Source organism: Salarias fasciatus, chromosome 18, assembly GCF_902148845.1.
Source record: "Salarias fasciatus chromosome 18, fSalaFa1.1, whole genome shotgun sequence".
Taxonomy (NCBI): Eukaryota; Metazoa; Chordata; class Actinopteri; order Blenniiformes; family Blenniidae; genus Salarias; species Salarias fasciatus.
Window position 1 is genome coordinate 6,819,930 of NC_043762.1, and position 19,516 is coordinate 6,839,445.

The following is a 19,516-nucleotide window of genomic DNA, read 5'->3' on the forward strand; positions in this document are numbered from 1 at the left end:
GCCACTGAAAGATGCTGTAAGTGAAACCAGCAAATGTGGGTATTATTGTCTCTTTCACTTACAAAGAAGAACAGTTTCTTATTCTTTTTTTCTTTATCATTCGATTCTAATTTTATTGCGAGCTACATTTATTGTCACGGCGCGGTGAATATTCCGCGGAAGAGAATGCGGCGCTTTAAATTTCCACATTACAAGAGTTCCTCTCCTCGGAGCCTTATAGCCTTTGGCACTTGGTATTTTGCCTGCGGAAAGGAAAGCAGCTCCCTTCGTACTGCGTCTGTCATTAAGTCGTAGCACAGCCACATCATCATATCATAAGGAGCCACCCGGGGGGGAGCCGGCTTTGTTTTTATTTCACTATCTGCACGTTGATTTGGAATATAAAGTACCGATATGGGCGAGCGCTTGGAGAGCGCGCACGTCATCGCAAAGCAAACGCATTACTGTGGCCATAACGCGTTGTCGCCGTCTCTTATTGCGGAGATCCATACGCGGCGTGTTTGCTGGTGTTTATCTCCTCCGCCTGACGAGCGACGTGATTGACAGCAGGTGTAACATTCGGAGCTGTTACCCTCCGCGTCTCGCCGGCGCTGGTTTGCCGGGGGTTTTTCCGTGCGGCCGAGTAGCAGCACTCCTCTCTCCTCCGCCGCTACTTAAGTGGCTCCTCTGTACTGTCTCCACCTGCCCTTTGACCTCTGCTCTCGATAGGGGACAGTAATTAAAGGCTGCTTTCTGCTGCAGACTCTCAGCAGGATTAAATATTTCATCGCCTTCCAACCCGGTGCTAAGTAGGAGAGCTCCGAGGAACTGGGACACGCCCACCCGGAGCAAAGGGGGGGTTTCTAATGACACCGCCAGCACCTTATGATAAACTATAGGGTTAAAGAGCACATGCTGTACACACAAGGGGACGCTTAATCACCCGACACCAACCGCAGGGAGCGATTGATCATCTCCAGGGCTGTCTGCGCTGTGACTGCACAGCTGAGAGCAGCCGCCACAGTGCCGATATTTTCTTTCCTACTTGTTGTAATAATGCTGGACGAGGGAAAATGTCCACGGTCGTCGGCGCTCTACAAACCTGCCAAGGACAATCCATTGCCATCTTTATATGGCACGGTTACATTGGAATAAATAAACCGAATTTGAAAAACTGGATGTGAAGGCTTCGCTGTGATTGGAATACTTGTTTGCAGATTGGACAAATATATTGCAGGTAATTTAAAAACAACTTGAGGGCAGAAAAGCATTTTGTTTTTCCTCTGTTTGGCTAATGGTTCTCGGCAGTGATTAGCTTTTTGATGAACTGTAAACACATTTCGTTGGATGTTTTGTACCGGGGAATTTCTGTGTAAGACATCTTGTTTGCATTGATTCTCCATTTATATATGGCACAAACAAAGCAGGCCTGAAAATCAGATATATGGATGCCTGCTGAAAACAGGAATTGCATTGCGATCAAAACAGGACAAAGCGCAGCTGGAGGTGTGCAGGCGGTTCACATGCAGTCCTCACATATTGCAATAGGAAAAAAAAAAAAGAAAGAAGGAAAGAAAGCTTCGGGAAGAAGCTGACTTTACCTCATGTAACCTTCTTCCTGTAAGTTCAGCCAGCACGGTGAAGGACTACTAGTTTGCAATTTGCTATTTTTTTCTTCAATAAATGGCTTAAAAATCAGGCCACTATCAGGCAAGTGAGCATATTTAGTAAGTTATGTCTCTTTAGGTTGTGAACTGAAAATGGTGAATTAACATTAATACTAGAATGTAGGAACAATCGTGCTTATCTTTAAGATCTTAATGTTTCGAATTGACGATGATTGATGCATTTATCCTAACAATGAAAAAAGAAAGTGAAAAAGTTTGCTTGAACACTGCAGAATGTGTATTTTGATTTTCTCCTTGATTGATCAGTCCAGAAAGTGTTTGTATTTTCAAGTATTCTGCTGTAAGACAGTAGAAGTCTGTATTGAATACCGTCTTTGAAGGGAAAGGAAGTGAGTTTTGCACCACTAGATGCCATCTTGTAAATTGCATCTTATAATATAATATAATATAATATAATATAATATAATATAATATAATATAATATAACATAATGTAATATAATATCTTTTGCATGATTTAGTGGTGATATACAGGCTGAATGAAAGTGCAATCTTTATTTTTGCTCCCATCAATCTATAAACAGTCTTGCATGGATTTTATGCCGCCTTCTTGTGGGCTTGTTCGACACAATCAAAACAGCAGCTGATCTATAAAGCAATACTCAGTAATCAATGCTTATGTTCCACGAGTGCGACGTTGGAATTTACTTCCAATCAGATTGTACACTCCTCAGCATTCTGAGCCAACAGCAGCGGCGGTTTGTGTAAAAGTAGAGCATGTCCAATCAGGGTTTTTCACTCGTTCACTGAGCAGCGTAACTTTCTCGGGATTCTGCGATGGTAGCCGCTTGTTTCCATGGCTGTCCTGGAGATGGAACAGTGGCTCCCAATCACGGCTGGTTATTCTCTGTGGCAGCTGTAAACAGACTCTTTGTCACTCAGAGACTCAATAGATTTACCAGGTGGACGCGTGGCGCATACTAACGTGGACGTCTCTAAGACAGTCAGTCTCCCCCTGCGGCTAAGTGGCCCCGCTCAGAGACAATGTCATCTCTGTCAGAGGCGCTCACAGGCCCGCCGTTTTGACCGGGCTGAACACGAGCCGGGGATGCAGAGGAAATGGAAAGGGCCGTTAACCTTTTCAGATGCTGAATAATGAAAAAGCAAATAACGTCAGGCTCTGTGCTGGGCCGCTGCTCAGCTCTCCTCCTCGGTACTTCCTGTCGGCTCGAAGTTCTTCTTCTTCTTCTTTTTAGGAAAATCTGCGCAGCGTAACACACCACATGTTGTTGAGTATGACTTCAAATCCAAGACTTTTTAAGAGTTGGTGTGTGACGTGGAAACCACTTGATCGATTGAGCACCTTGCATGGCAGACACATGCACTGGTGTGTGAATGTGTGTGTGTGAATGGATGAATGTGATCAACAGTGTAAAGCACTTTGGGCCATTTAATCCTCCCCACTGTGGCCCTCAGACACAAGAACTGACAGACAGAAGAACGAAGTTCTAAGAAGTTTCTTAGATTTTAGATGCACTTCTTTTTTTTATTCATATAACGCCAAATACAAAACAGGCACCTCAAGATACTTTTACATGGAAAAACCAACAATTCCACATATCAAGCAGAGGACCGAGGACACAGTAGAAAAGAAAAACTAACTTCTTACAGGAAGAAAACCTGCAGAACCAGACTCAGAGGAGGCTTTCTGCTGTTCCAGCACAGGGTACAGTAGAAAGATGAATCGTGAGGAGGGATTCATACCTGATTCCGGTTCAGATGCTTAATGTTAAATTGATGCCTTTGAGGTCTGTTAATACAAACTTTATGATTTTAAAAAACAAAGCTGAAATAAGACAACACTCGTGTTTTCTTCCCCACAAATCTCAGAGCTTATGTCTAATTACAGAACTCATCCTCTGAAACCTGGAACTCTTGCAGCGAGTGTCTGTGCCATTCATAAAACCACCGTTTTACGCCTTACAGCGTGAACCGGCTGAGCCAAGCGCTGCCTCCCCTTGCCAACAGCTCTGTAGCGATGCCCGCGAGGCCCGTTGGAGCCGGTTAACTGTGTGTGTTCTGCGTTTGCAGTGCGTACCAGGTGGTGGTGGAGGAGGAGCGTCCACGCCGAGCGAGAGGAACGGCAGAGATCCTGCGCTGCTACCCAGTTCCCATCCACTTCCAGAACGCCACGCTCCTGAATTCACAGTACTACTTCACTGCTCAGTTCCCCGCCACGGGCATCCACTCACCCCAGCCCTTCACTGTGGGAGACAACAAGACCTACAACGGCTACTGGAACGCGCCGCTCCTGCCTCAGAAGAGCTACAGCATCTATTACCAGGCCGTCAGCACCGCCAACGGGGTGGGTGTGGGACACTTTCCTCAGATCCTGCTGTATTTTATATATGTGCACGTTGCAATTATGGCTTTTTTGAAGTGTCTTGAAATTGCTTTACAGCTGTGTTGAGTACATTTGCTGTAACACGAGACTTTTGAGGCGCCCGTGGTGAAGTGTTACATGATGCTTCTCCCTGAGTTCCTTTAGAGATTTATTGTCTCTTAAGTCGTGAAAGAAAAAAAAAACAAAAAAAAACGTAAAGGCATCTTTTTGATTCCGCCAATCACTGATCAATAGTATACAGGAGTGACATGAAATTAAACCAACCAGCGCCTTTTAACGCCTTCAGCCTGGACCGGATTTAAGGCCAAGTTGACAGACACCATAATCCTCAGGACGGTCTGTGTATTGTTCTCAGCAGTGTGTGTGTGTGTGTGTGTGTGTGTGTGTGTGGTTTCGCTACAGTGTACAGCAGCAGCCACTAGTGGCCCAACATGGAAACTACACCGTTTTCAGTGTTTCCTTCTATTTCCATGTAAACTGATGTTACTTTCTGTGTGATACTTTTCTGAAATGTTAACACAAGAACAATAGTTTCCTCTTGAGACGCTGTTGTATAAACGGAGCCGTAGAGTCATTAATTAACATCCGGTGCATGTTTTTCTGCTGTGAAAGTAACGCCGTTCTGCTGAAGATCATCCCGCTCTGCTCGCCACCACACATCCTGTCCGGATCGCGTGTGATGAATATCTATTTCAGCGTCTCGACTCGCTCGTCGGCGTTAGATCCACTGCTCTGCAGACCTCCATGACAGACAGACGCCGGTAACATAAGCAAACTCTTGCGTGCGGCCGTGCAATCTCCGGCGGCCTCTGATCGCGGTCAGTCCGCTGGCGAGGCGCGGCGGCCCCGGCTGCAGGCTTAATGGGCTCCAACAAGGTCAGGCTGAAGGCAGCGCTGCGAGTCGTGACACGCTCCTCTCCTGCCGTCTCCAATGGAGCCGCGCGCCGAGTGCCAGGCCAGCCTTTGATCAGCGGCGTTTAGGAGAGGGCGTCGTCCCGGCGGCGGCTAAGTGAGGAAGGCAGGGAACAACAATGGGGTTAGCGGCGGCGCAGGTCGCAGCCTCTGTGGTGGAGTGGCACTTGGCAGGGTCCTCCCTCTGCGGCGCCGCGGCAGACAGCTCAATGGCCGCTTCGAGAGTCCCTCCGATTGTGGTCCTGCATGAGAATCGCCGTAAACAGCCTCCTTGAGAAACGCCGGCGTGACTTTAAGGGGCCAATACAAATAACTCGTGAGGCGCCGCAGAATCCAATTAGCAAGTTTGCTCTGGAGAGTAAAGCATTGACAGTCTGAAACCTTCCCGGGCGGATCGGTGCGCGCTAACCGAATCGGCTGATAGAACTCGTCTTTGAACAAACAAAATGAAAAGAATGTGTCGACGCGCCATCGGGCTCCGTCTGCGTGATGGAGACGCTTCTGACATGAGCTTTGTGTTCGGCGTTTCCACTCACGGCAGCCGAGTGCACTCTCCTTTATTGAGCCTTCACTGCGAATGGGCGGTCCTGCAAGCGTTAATTAACGTCTAATGATTCTGCTGCGACTTGTTTGGACCTTTTAAACAAAATTCAGCAAAGGTGTTCAACTTTTTTCTTTTTTTTTTTTTTCATTTTCTGTTAATAAAAAAAAAAAAAAAACACCTGACAGCTTAAAAGCTGCAGTAATGGGACGAAATGCACACGTGCTCTTGATTGCATGTTTTTTCTTTTATCAAACCTCTCATGGCTTTTTAATGTTGCCGTCGGCTGCTCGCCGGACAGCTCGGCTGAGACGAACGCAGCAGCACGGTGGTATTACTCATTGCCTTCCCTGTACTTGTCTGTATCCTTTTTCCTGTTCACCAGACCATCGCTGACAACAAACTGCAGAGAGAACAGTGTTTTTTTTTTTTTTTTTTTTTTCCCCCTGCTGTTGAAGGCTGTTGTCAGAGTTGAAACTCCATTACATATTCAGAAAGCCTCCCTGCACGGTGGGCCGGTGTCGCTTGTCACAGGGCTCTGCTCTCTCCGCGGCGGCTGACCACCTCCAGCTGCAAGCCGCCGACGGATCGCTGCCGGCTGACAAATCAGCAGCTCAGCACCGCTAATCTGTGCTGCGGGCCCCCTCGCTTAGCTGCGTTTTGCGTCACAGTCGTTGAGCTCAGCAGACGATAGGGGACGGCGTGGAAGGCGTCACGCTGTTCAGTCCGTCGTGGCGGCGCGTCCTCGCCGCGTAGCTGTTCTTCACTGTAACCTCTGATCCTCTCTTTTCCTGCTCTCTCTCTTTGCACAGGAGACCAAAATCGACTGTGTTCGCGTCGCCACCAAAGGTAGGACGACACCGGCCTGCGTGTTCCTCCCCGCTCGACATGCATCCACTAACGACACCGGCAGACTCTCAACAGTCGCTGTAGTTTGTGACTAAAATGGCAGGATGGCGTTTCCAGGATGAGTCCAGTCGATGTATTGACTGTGAACACATGTTTTTTCCCCCCCGACTGGGAGGCCGCCTGTGTGCCGCTGGAGGTCTGCAGGCACTTAACTATGCAGCCTGAACGTCCTGCTCCACACATTAAGCATGGCGGAGTCCGAGCGCCATTGATCTGCGAGCAGAATTGATAAGGCCAGAGGGAGCCACAGCCACACTGGAGGTCCTGCCGCACGCCGGGCTCTCTGCTGTAGTGTGGCGTTAGCATGCAGACCCGCTGTGGATTTGTCTCCATCAGTCTAAATTAACAAGCTGCATTAGATTCGCTTTTAGAAAAACGATCCGATAACTGCATTGAACGTGTTGCATGATGGAAAATGTCGGTTTGGGTTTTTTCCAACTTCAGTGTGGCTTTTGTTTGTTTGTTTGTTTGTTTGTTTGTTTGTTTGTCTCTGTTCTACTGCATGCACGGCCTGGACCCACTGACCGCACTCAGCCGCCATACTCGTGACGCAGCTCACAACCCCCTACATCCGCATCGCCCCGGCGGCCGGCGACAGCCAGCTAACAGGTCAGAGTCGGAGAAAAACTTGGTCTCTACGCATTCGGTTTCAAATGTGGCGGCCATGCCGATGTTTCCTCCAACAGGAAAACAAACAAGTGGAATGTTGCACGTGTGCATTTTTTTTTTTTTTTAATTTTATCGTCTTGCTATTTGCATAGAAATCATTCTGATTAAATCAAATATATGCAGACAATGCCTTCCACTCTTGTCTTCTCAGAATTAGTGGACATGAAAGACCTGTTTGAGGTGCCATCGTCATTTGATGTGTCAATGTTGCAGATTTTTGACAGGAGTTAATCCCTTTTCATGAATATTTCTCATTATTTCTGGTAGATTAAGAGGGGGAGCTGCTGCCGGCTGCCGCAGACACGACAATGGTCGTAGAACACAGGAGGAAGGGAGACGTGGAACTATTCTAATTCCGCTCCGCTTCTCCTTGTTGTGCACGAAAACGCTAAGTTCTCCGGGGCTGGAAGGGAAGAGTATTGACCGGTGGCGGGCGGCGCGCCGCGCTCGCAGCTCAGACGGGGATTTGACACCGACAGCGTTTCTGTGCGACGAGCCTCTAACAATATACCGGGGACGGAATCGGCTCCGTCACTCCTGACACCAAGGTGTCACTCGTCTAGAAATCCTGCCTTGAAAACATATACTTTTAAATCAGAGTGGTTGATAGCTGCTGATAATGGCGGAGCGGCTCAAGAACAATATGTCAGGAGCAGCGCGGGATGGATATTTACCTCTCTGATAGGGAGAGAAATTGGGCAACGCAGAGGAAAGAGGGAAGCTCGATGGGGAAAGATTTGGGTGACATAACAATTCATCATTCTAAATTTACCTCTGGTGACAAGAAATAATGGTGTTGTTCAGGTGGACGGTTGTGATTCCAGCGGCGTCTCCGTCCTCGGAGAGCTTCTTATCACTTCCCAAAGAGCAGATGCTGTTAAAGCCAGCGCTCTCACTGCCGGCTCCCTCCGCTTTGTGCATCTCATTGTTGGCTATCTCCACCCCATATTTAATGTTTTGGTTATTTCAAGCGTTTTTATCTTTCCCGGGTATTATCTTTTTTCCCGCGCTGCATCCTACATTTCTCTACAGCCCGGCAACCATTTGCCCCAAATGTGATTAACCAAGGGTAAAGATGGACTCTGCACTTATCTCTGTCTGTGCAGCTTGAAGTCCACCAGGCTGCAGCTAAAGGTGGAGTCTTCAGGACAATGAGGAGTCACGCAGTTTCACAACCATCCTTCTTCGCGGCCAGTGAATCCTCCTATTGTGGATATCTGTGCATTGATTGATCGTCCTGGCAGAGATTACTGACTCGGTTTGATTTGCCCCAGTTATTAACCCTCAGAGGCCGAAGATGGCGTGGGCGACGGCAAATCACACACACTCTGGGAAACATTTCGTGTCTTTTGAAGCGCAGGTCGTAGAGTCTCGAGGTTTGTTTTGGCTGGACGCTAACAGCTGCGTCGTTCAAATGGCCGTACCTCTTTCACGGGCTGAGATACGTCTCCCGGAACAGCGGTGTCATTTCTGGACTTGTGTCCAACTGTTCGCTGATGATAAATCCCACAGTGAGATCTTCTCTCGTGACTTAGCAGCACCGATGGCGGCCATCTTGCTAACACCGCATTTAGGCTGAATCCCATTTCACCCCTTAGCCCTTCCCATTGGCCCTTCCCCTCGTTTTGCGCATTCACGTGGAGGGGTAGGAGTGTCCCAATTGTCATTATGACGGAGGGGTAGGGCCAAGAAAGAGGGCCAGTCACCCCTCCAAAAGGAGATTCTCGAGAGGCACACTCCAAACGGAGGGGTATCGGCCGATGGCGAGGGGCGCTTGGTCTTTCAGCCTAGATCATGCCTGGCGGGCGGGGTTAATTCACTTCCGCATTGACGGGAGTGATCGTTTCCACACCCGCGCATTCCAGGCGAATTCCAAACACAACAGATAGACGATTATTTTCAATAAACTGGTTTCTTCAACACGGCCCGCCTGGAATGCGCGGGTGGGAAACGAGCGCCCCCGCCAATGCGGAAGTGAACTAACCCCACCCGCCACTGACGGTCCAGGCGAACAAAACAAGCGCCCCTCGCCACCGGCGCCACTGGATGACAGATTTCTCAGAAAGCCTTCCAAGATCGGCAAGATGGCGGCGTCCGCAACGAAAGACGTTCATAAATGTCAGTATTTTGTCAATTAATAAAGTTTTAAAATGTAAGACAAACATTCTTCTTCGGCAGATAATTGTCGCATCTGCCTACGTCATCGGCAGCGGCGACTACTGATGACGTACGCGATTGTCGGAGGGGTGTCCCAATTCGGAGGGGTTGACTTTCTCCCCTACCCCTTAGCACTCCGTTTCATAGGCGGAGGGCTAAGGGGTAGGGCTAAGGGGTGAAATGGGATTCAGCCTTAGTTCATCTGCCATTTCCCGTCTTTTTACCGAAATAAAACAGAACTGTTTTATGCGTTTGGGTTGTGCTCGAGTGAGTTGTTTTGTCAACTTTTTGTAAATCGTTACCAGAGTGTGTGATAGACTTTATTTCATTGTTCTAACTTGTAAAGAACAGTTAAAAACACTCTTCTCCTGTCAAAAGTCTTATTGCCTACTCTGGAATTTTTATGGGATAAATTTTGTCTGACTGAATTTCCAATTGATTTTTTTTTTTTATTTCTCTTCAAGGTGGAATTTTCTGTGTAAACATTCCAGTGACCCTCCTGCAGCGGACATATTCAGATCGTCCGACTTGTCCTGAAAAAGTCTAATCCATGGTTCTACTTCCCAGGGTTCTGCTTTTACAGGCCTTTACGCACAAACCGTCCAGCTGGTCCAGAAACGGGGAAGCGCGGCTCAGACCCGCTTTCTTCGTGTTGAATGACTCCTCCGGGTGTGTTTCCTTTCAGGGGCGGCCACTCACAAGCCCGACGCCGTGGAGCCCGAGAAGCAGACCGACCACACGGTGAAGATCGCCGGGGTCATCGCCGGCATCCTGCTCTTCGTCATCATCTTCCTCGGAGTGGTGCTCCTCATGAAGAAAAGGTACTTTTTCCGCCCCCCCACCACTGTTTGAAATACTGTTTTCAATTTCGCGAACGAGGGTTGAACTCCACTCGCACAGCGCTCGCGGATAAGTAGTCTCTATTTTATCATTTCGCCTATTTCTCCCACAAACGGCCGTATTGTCAGCGCCGCGGTGAATAATTAATTTGATTATGTTGATACGCCCCATTAAGGCTGTTTACAGCCATGAGATACAGTGTGCCATAAAAAATTAATCCCTTTCTACAGCACCCTCAAACAAATGCGCAGCGCTCCAGTGACATTGGAGCGGAATAGAAAAAAAAAAAAAAACTGTTTTTGAGTCCTGTGGTATGGAGAGAGGCCGGCTGGAGATAAGAAGGAAAATATGATGAAAGCCTCAAAAGGAAAAAAAAAAAAAAAAAAAAAAAAGAAGAAGCATGTCCGCATGGCTGAAAGCTGAGTTTACATTAGCCCCGGACGCCATGCTGGAGGGAGGCCTTCTGTACGCAGCCCCGCAATCAGGGAAGCTAAAGCTCCGCAAATATCAACCCGGGAAGCAAAACAGTGTCAGGATGTGCAGAAATGTCTTGGTGTTTGCACAAAAAAAAAAACAAAAAAAAAACCCTTGGTTCCCCGTGAGAGCAGATCTGATTGGTCCTCTGGTAATAAACTGTGTACCTTGACTGAAGCGCGCAGATCGCTGCAGTAGATTGAAGAGACGCATCTGAGCGAGTCAGGCATACGTTTGTGCTAATATAATCACAACACTTATTTCTGACAGTAATATGAGATCCCTTACTTTCTGCGGCGGGGCCTCGTCTGTGCAGCAACGCAATCAGTGGGTGGATGTGAAAATCAGCACACAGTAATGGAATTGTTTTCAATTAGCCTCAATCAGGCCGCCGAATGGAGACGACTTCATTGGTCGGATTTCACGTAATTCACTGTTGCCGAGAGGGAGGCAGGGTCGTGTTTAGGCATTGCAGCCACTCATTAAGCTCCCACCTTTCAGGTCAGATATGCTAATTCTTTATAGACGTATAAAATTATGTGTTCATAAAGGGGGTTTTAGCGACGGCACGTCTGTCGACCAGCTCAGTTAACGTAGACGTTCCTACCGTACTGAGACCCCCCCCCCTTTTACAAAGCATGACATGACTCCAAGCGATCACCTTTGCCCTCACGATCACTGGTTTACCTCCACGTATGCCACCATATCTGATTTTGTTCATTTCTTCTCTTTTTTCAAACATTAATATATTTTTACTTTTTCTTTCCTTTCCATTCCATCCCCTCCCCCCCCTCCACCGCTTAAATCCTACCACCACCCCACTCGGCAGAAGAACCTATCACTCCTACACTTACTACCTGTAAGTAACCACTTTGTGTAATGTTAGTTGCCATGCTTCTCACCCACACGCTGTCTTCCCATGCATGCACGGCGCCACGTCACCCTGCTCTCCTCCCGCCCCAGAGCCGCCACAGAGGCCTGGCTGTAATCTGACCCCGGGGGCAGCGGAGGACGCCGCGCGGCGAGCGCGCTTCGCGCCGTGCGGCGCATTTGGCATAGCTTCTGACGAGACGCGGCTGCACCCCACCCCCAACCAACCCCCCCCCCCCCCCCCACCCCCAACCCCCAACCGCCCCCTCCCCGGCCCGCCTCTGAGATCGCGGCGCCGACGCCATTCCTGCTCATTCTGTCAAGGAGTTTGTTTATCGAATGATAAACTAAACTGCCTTAATGATCGCACGGCTGCCAAACTCATCTGCTGAACGAGGGGGAGAAAAGAAAAAGGAAAAAAAAAAAAATCAATCCGGCAACTACTGCATTTTACTGATTGTGAATTTTTCATTTGCCTCCAATGATTTCATCTGTTGACGTGTCGAAGCTGCCCTTTTTTTTTTTTAATTTGAAGTGCCTTTCACGGCGCGTCGAAGCTTCATCTGTGCCCAGAACTTTAATCAGCCGGTCCAGATACTCTATAGGCTGTGCAGATGTTGAAATGCGCTCAGTAACTCCAGCAGTCGGAAGATTCAAGCATGAGCTGACGTGTTGATCAATCTGGCTCCATTTGCATGTCATATCATTTTTCGTCTTCTTCTTCTTCTTCTGTCTTCCCCTCCTTCATCCTCTGATCACATCATGTCACGCCAGCATGTCTTTATTTTGGGTTATTTGCACGTCTTTCCCATTGATCCCGCGGTGATGGTGGAGTTGTGTCTTTACCGGAGCAGATGTTTGCTTCCAAACAAGCTGATGCGATTCACAGAATAGCCTCCTTTCTACCGCGGCGTCTCGGTGAGACAATAGCCCCGGCGCCGCTTTATTCACTCTTAATAAAACCGTTGATTCCACATCGCGCGGCACAATGGTAAAGAAGCTTATTCTGCGGCGCTGCGCCGCCGCTGTAGCTGCTAGGCTCCCCCCGTTCGGTCCCTGTGATGGATGCCGACTAATCTGTCTTGAGATGACTGTGATCAGAGGAGAGAATGGAGGCTGCCTCACATCAAAGAACATCTCCGAACACACCTGGAGATAATGCTCCTCTGAATACCCGGCGTGTCACTCACGGCGGATCTCCACTGCCTTGAATGGAAAAAGCCCCCACGTCTTAGAGGGGCGGCGCCGGTGAAGCCCAGCGCCCACGAATCATAAAAATATCTCGCTTTATCGCTGTTTTGTCCTGTTTACTCTGTTGTTGCGTTCATGTTGCCTTCCTGGTTTAGTGGGGTTTGTGAAAGAGGGGGAAGGAGGGGGAGGGAAGATGGGGGCTGCAGCGATTCAGGCATCGCTCGGCACCGCAGCGAACGAAGACTTGGAGGAGTTTCGTAAATGAAATGAAAGCAGTGAGTTTGCCCAGCTGACCAGAAGGGAGAGCTGAACGGAGACGGCCGTAGCTTGAAAACTTCATCGGTTCTGTGTAGAAGTGCGTCGTTCTTGCAGTCGTACGGGGTGAACCGGGATCTGGACGTCTCCTCAGAAAGCTGCGACCGCTCATTAGCTGACGATCACTGACGGGAGCAAACACGAACAGATAATCAAAGTCGTCTTGGGGAGCAGAGCACATTGCGGTTCATCCAATGTGTGAAAATGAAGGAATCTTGATGGAGGGCCTAAACTGGAACAGCCTCTTGACATTTTCCTGCCAGATGCCTATTTAAAGAAATAATTCATGAGTAGCTTGAGGCTGCGATACATTATTTCAGTTGGCAAAAGTCACGAGACAACAAATGCGATGATAATTTGACTGATTTGTATTCAGCCAGCCTCGCTGCTGCTGTATGTGCTCACTGGATTTATAGGAATACATTATTCATTACCATTATTATCTGCATCCTTGTTACATTTTTTTTTGCTTGTTTTTAAATTAAATATCGGATATTTATAAAATTGATGGTTCAATTCCCCATCTTGCCCTGCTCATTAGTGTCCAGAAACACTGAATACCAAGAGCTTTGCATGGTAACTATGATTATTATTATTATATATCTACATCTTTACAATAGGGAAATTAGCTATTAGTTATTATACAGGTTATTAGTCTTCCTACCCCTGCTCCAAGCTCTGGTCACAAACAAATATAACTAATAGGCTGCACAGACAAAAGTTTGCGTCGTCAGATTAATCCTGGACTCTGGACTCACTGACTCTTCTTCTGCTCGCCTTGTTTGGAGGACTGAGCTCTCTGCACGTCTATGATTGATGAAACCCATTAATGCTGTCACGCATTCATCAAAGTCTTTTAAAGGCATGAGAACATCCTGCCGTCGCCAAAATATGCACTTTAGGTATATTGCCAGAGGTGTCTGGAGCCGGCACATCAGTCGGAGCGCTCATTAGCGATGCAGTTACATGTGTGATCAAATATACCGGCGTCCTTTAATCAGGTGTCCGTCTCTGCCGCCGCCGCCGCCGCCGGGGACGGGAAAGATCAATTGACACAGGTCAAAGGTTGTGATGAGGCCTGAAGTCCCACGAGAGCTGGATTGATGCATCAGACGTCAGCACGCTAAGCTAGAAACACGCTAACAGTCACTTCTGATGGGTTTGTGAAGCAAGGCTAATCTAGCTGATAATTTCTTCATTATTATTAGAAAGGATAAATAAATGAATGCCTGCTGTGTGTTTGGTAGTCTGCTTGTTAATACTTGCTACGTTACATTAATATAGTTCAAATTAATGTGGAGCAGCGGCGTCAAACTCATTTTCATCAACATTTCATCTTGAGTGGGCCCAACTGGTAAAATAATCCCATAATAACCTAAATTTTAACTTTAAAGTCTCTCTTGTGAAGAAAATGTCTTTTTTCCCCACACAAAACTCAACAGTTACTACAGAAAACAATTATAGCTTCGACATAAAATCAATTTTAATGATCTGTTCTGGTGCAACGTCCAATGAAATGCCCTTAAAACCTCTCCTGCAGCTGTTTGATCATGCATGTTTTCCAAACTCCGCCTGATTGAATGGCTTTCAGACGAGGTCGTGTTGTGTCTCCTTCTCTGAAGAAACAAGTTTTTAAAAAAAAAAATTAAAAAAATCAATGTTTCCTTTGAAATTTTTACAGTTTTCTTGGTGGTTCGGCCAGATTGGAGCCTCTTGCCGACCGGTTTTGGCCCATGGGCCTCAGGTTTGACACCACTGATACTGATTAAACGAATCATGGACTGTCTCCGTACAAGATAACTGAAAATACCCCAAAACTTTTCAACTTTTACCTGAAGAAGAAAAGAAAAGTCCATTACATGAGAAGTTCGAGCATCTCCTGTTGTGACGAATACAAACTGAAATTACTGCCCAACATTTAGTTGTTTCACAATTTCACTGTTCTTTTTTTTTCTCTCTCTCTCTCTCTATCTGCATCGGCCAGGATAACAAAGCACCGGCGCGATTATACCGGAATAAAAACGTGAGCGATTTGAAAGCCATTGTGCTTCCACCAAATAGCCGTTAATGAATCCCGTCGATAAACGCCGTGTTGTCGCTGCTGCCGCTACCTGATGTTTTATTATAACTGCTCATAAAAAGCAGCTTAATTCCGAAGCGACTTGTTCCATTTCCATCTGGCGGCCGGCCACTCACGTCATAAATCCCTTAAGTTACGTCCTTATCGAACGGCCGCATGGCGAGCGGTGTACCGGCCCCCACAACCCACTGAGAGATAAAACGGTTCTGTTTTCACAAAACGTCCGTACCGAAACGAGGAAAACGACAAATCTAATTATTCGTCAGCGTCAGCCGGTGTCAGAATGGGAGGCCTGCTGAATGTACATTGTGTAGCGCAGTGTTCTCGGGGCAGACACCTTCATTAAAGCCTCACAAGTCGAACATGCAGCGAGAATCCCATTAATTGGTACAAGCCTGGCGGAGTTTCTGCGGCGAGCGGCTCCGCATGTCGATGAGGACGGGAGAAGTGGAGGAGCACCTCGAGCAGGCTAAAGGGATGTCATGCATGGGATGATCCACTTAACAAGGAAACCTCTTACAACAGCGTGTCACTTACAAAGCGTCTGTCTTTAGCAGGCTTCACGTAACGTAAAGTCTGTTATTGCTTTTGTGGAAAGAAAGCTTGGAAATTCATTCCAACTTTCCCAACGTTTCAGACCAAAATCAGTCTTTAGCTTGATAAAGTAGCCCTACATATTACTCTGTACCCTTAAAGTAGCTCCTAGTTTCATAGAGAGAGGTGACTCTTGGTGTTCTTCAGCTAGATCACATTGAAGTTTCACTTTAATCCCTATTTTTATACATTCTTCTGCATTATATTAATAAATTCCTAGCATTTGGTCCTGATAATGTGGCTCAGTATTGAACCTGAAGTACCAACTCCAGAGAAATGCTTCACCTCTGCATCACTAACTGGGATCTTCTGTGATATTTTCACAAAACTCTATCTTTAAAAATACAATTACTGCAACATAAATCGATTATTTCCCCTGCAGTGCATTGCGGTCCATAATTGATGAAGTTTATAGGAGTGTCTAAGTGTCATAAAATGTATTTATGCAGCAAAAGTGATCATGTTTTATTAATGTTTTGCTGTTGTTGAAGTCAGGCAGAAATTACTGAAGAGTTCGGTTCGTTTGTTCACAGTCGCAGCTCCTCGTTTCATGGATATTCATTCCAGTCTTTGTAGAAGAGGAACAATGTGAGCGATCTTATAAACATTCTGAAATCTCCCAGAAGCCATCTCTGCTTTTAAATGCCTGGAAACACGAGCGTGTTGATGACAGAGGAACCTCGTGGATTTCCCCACTGGGTTAATCAAAGTCGCTTCTGTTGCTCCTCCCAGCTGGATGTCAGTCAACCAGCCAACACACACACACACATGTACGTGTGTGTGTGTTTGCGTGTGATGGTTTAATGAAGCCCTCCCCGTCCCGGCGTCACGAGGCTTCGGCTGCTGAAACGAGCCCCGCCACGCTGAGCTGGAGGTTTTGAAGCTCTTGTTTCAGAAGTCGCGGCAGCATCACCTCCCACAGAAAACACATTCTGGCGAACACGAGCCGACACGCGCCCGGCAGCGCGGCGGCGGCGGCGGCGGGCGGCCCCGCTCACTCAGATCCCGGACGAGCTCGTCCGGCCGCGGACCGAACTGCAGACGCTCCCCTCTAATGAGAGGCGCTCGGCGGCGTCACCTGGAGTGTTTACCAGAACAAACACCTCGGCTGTTTGTCTCATCCTCCACACGACCAAACTCTCCCAGTCGGGCTTGCCTTCCAGCAACCACTCTGAACTTTTCACGTGCAGCGCTACGCTAACTACCAGGGAAATAATAAATGGTCACATTTATCAGCACACACACTCTACTGTACTCCGCTCTCTCTCAGCATATCACACCCTGGAATACAGTCATCTATCATTACATTTTTCCCTACTTACAAATGAGGAGCGAATCGCACGCCAATTAATCTTCATCTAACACCCACGGTGCCTTGCAAACATCCCAGCATTGCCGGTGCTTTCCTCATTTTTGGCAGTGGCGTCCGTGCAGCCTCGTTTATCTTCGGCGCGCGGCGCAGGCCAGAGACAGCGGAAACCCAGGACTGAGCGAGTGGCGAAATAAGAACAGTGATACTGTATTAAAACCTGGATTATAGTTGTTCTTAATAGTCTCCTCCATGAGCGCGCACAGTGCCGAATCGGTCTTAAGATTGCCTGGGGGGACACAGGGGCCCCCCCCCCCCCCCCCCCCCCCCCCCCCCCACGCCCTCCCTCCCCCTCATTACAATATGAAGCCATAACGGAAAGAAAGATACAAGATTGCCGTTTTGTTTCTCGCTCTAATTGCAGATTAAAGAGGGAGAGAAGTGGGTCCGGCAGTCAGAAGAGTCGCTACTTTGTCACTTTGCCTTCTGAAGAACGGATCCGCTATTAGCGTAACGTCGCGGCCTTCGGAGCAAATGACTGTTTGAAGGCAGCGGGGGCCCGCCGCCATATGGCACGAGACGGCGACAAAATTGAATAAACAGAGGAGCTTTGCGAAAACAAAACAGCAGGAGAGCATCATTAGACAGCAGTTGTCCGTAAGAGAGACTGCAATTCAAACAGGCAGAGGGTCACGCAGAGAGTAACAAAGTGCGAGGATCAGTGTGAGGGCTGCCATAGTTAATTTTTACACCGCTCTCTCCCCTCCAGCTACAGCGCAGCGGCAGGCTTCACATATAGCTGCTGCTGCTGCTGCGGCGGCGGCGGCGGCGGCAGCGGCGTCTTCCCACTCAAGCTGCTCGCCGTTCATCTGGAGCGCAACTTCCGTGGAGCTAAAAGAGGGTTAACACGTCGGGCCGATAATGCGATCTGTTATTTATCGCCCGGAGGAATTTCTCTCATGTAAATAAGTGTTTTTCTTCCGCGAGGTCAGAAGTCAAGGTCGTCCTCGGCGAGTCTTGAGAGGGCGGCCGGGGATGAATTCAGCCGAGCTGAAGATCTCCACTCGTACTGAAACGTCTCCAGTTATTTGGGATTTTTCAGTTGTTTAAAACAATGTTTAATATTTTTGTTTTCGTTTTTGCTGAAATGTCACTGCTGTTAGAATGAGACGGAGATGGAGAACAGTACAACAACAAAGGCAGGCAGTCGCCATCACGGAAAGATGTGAACAGATGGTTATTGATCCCCGTTTGGGGAATTTCTGGAACTCTAAAATGTACATAAACTGTCTGCTGTGTAGAAAAACAAACATGATAATAACTGGGGATCTACACTGATATTCGGCATTTTGACGCGTATTGACATCAGGCTTTTTTAATCTGACAGCTGATAAGAGATCAATATGAAACAGGATTATTTTGGCTCAGATTCGGCCGTCTCTCTCTGTTCGGAGTCGCTGCTCTGCCTCCAGCCTTGTCCCGCCCACAGCGCATTCTGATTGGTCACACTCAGAGCCTGCAGGGCCAGCAGCCAATCAGCAGTGAGAGCTGCATGCACAGCGCCTGCCGAGTGATATATATATGAGCATTAAGCAATATATATGTGCATAGAGGAGAGAAGAGGCTTTATTAGTGAAATAAACTCTGCAGGGGCGAGATTTGTCTCCTGACTGGCAGATTCATCATGTAAAGTGTAAATTCTGCTTTCCACGCGGACGTGACGCCGTAAAACGCAGTAAATCATTGCATTGTGGAAAAAAGTCCCGCTAGGTTAATGCTAAAACCCATCGACGTGCTAACAGTTAGCACAATAGTCACAGAACTTGCTGAAACAAGTTAAACTGGGCAACATTTCACTGACTAAATACAAAGCAAAAACGCTAATTATTTCATACTGACAGACATATGTTTTCATCACTCAGAAAATGACCAGCAATAATGAAAAACTCGTAAAACTCTGCTGTTAGCCTAAAAAAACACAGTCAGGAAGTAGCTACAGAAGCTCGACAGGCTTTGTACTATTCAAAATGTTGACACCGGTATTTTAGATTTTACTCCAAATCAATATCGGCTGTAAACACCGGTTGTCAGCCTCCTTAATCAAAGATATCTTTTTTATATCAGGGGTGTCAAACATAAGGCCCTGGAGCCAAAACAGGCCCACCAAACCTATAAGCAAATTATACAAAATTCAAATACAATTTTTTTTTTACTTTGGATTTAGTTTTTTTGTTTGTTTGTTTGTTTTGTTTTGTATTTTTTGTTGGACAGTTCATTGGATTTTGCACCAGGTTATAATTCTCAACAAAGTTGTCTTTATTTTGAGATTGGAGTCATTTTTGTCCGTATTTGTTTATTTTATTTTGCTAAAATACAGGCATTTCCATCACATAAGCTTTGTGTCACAATAAATAAAAAGTTTCAAATTTAAAATTAAAGGCTCTATTTTTCCAGTCCAGCCCACTCAAGATGAAACCAGACTGTATGTTACTCCTGAACTCAAATGAGTTTGACAAGAGAATAAAAAAACAGTACAGTGTGTATGTGAATAAGTGTAGATAACAGTAGACGCACTGAGAGCTTTATTGAGTTGGCAGGGAGTTTACAGTCACTCAAGTTGAAGCACTATTTACAGACAGGAGAAT

The 19,516-nt window shown here is 47.2% G+C and overlaps 1 protein-coding gene across 8 annotated transcripts in view; it reads left to right on the forward strand.

The window, feature by feature from the left end:
• Positions 1-19,516, forward strand: part of LOC115405032 (receptor-type tyrosine-protein phosphatase mu) — a 150,645-nt gene that overhangs the window by 92,713 nt on the left and 38,416 nt on the right. For 5 of the 8 annotated variants that reach the window (XM_030114447.1, XM_030114450.1, XM_030114448.1 and 2 more), the window contains exons 12-16: positions 3,698-3,971; positions 6,276-6,312; positions 6,907-6,981; positions 9,884-10,019; positions 11,342-11,371. In XM_030114447.1, the coding sequence (XP_029970307.1) occupies positions 3,698-3,971; positions 6,276-6,312; positions 6,907-6,981; positions 9,884-10,019; positions 11,342-11,371 (552 nt within the window). The remainder of the gene's footprint in view (positions 1-3,697; positions 3,972-6,275; positions 6,313-6,906; positions 6,982-9,883; positions 10,020-11,341; positions 11,372-19,516) is intronic. The other 3 variants (XM_030114452.1, XM_030114454.1, XM_030114453.1) reach the window with 1 other exon arrangement.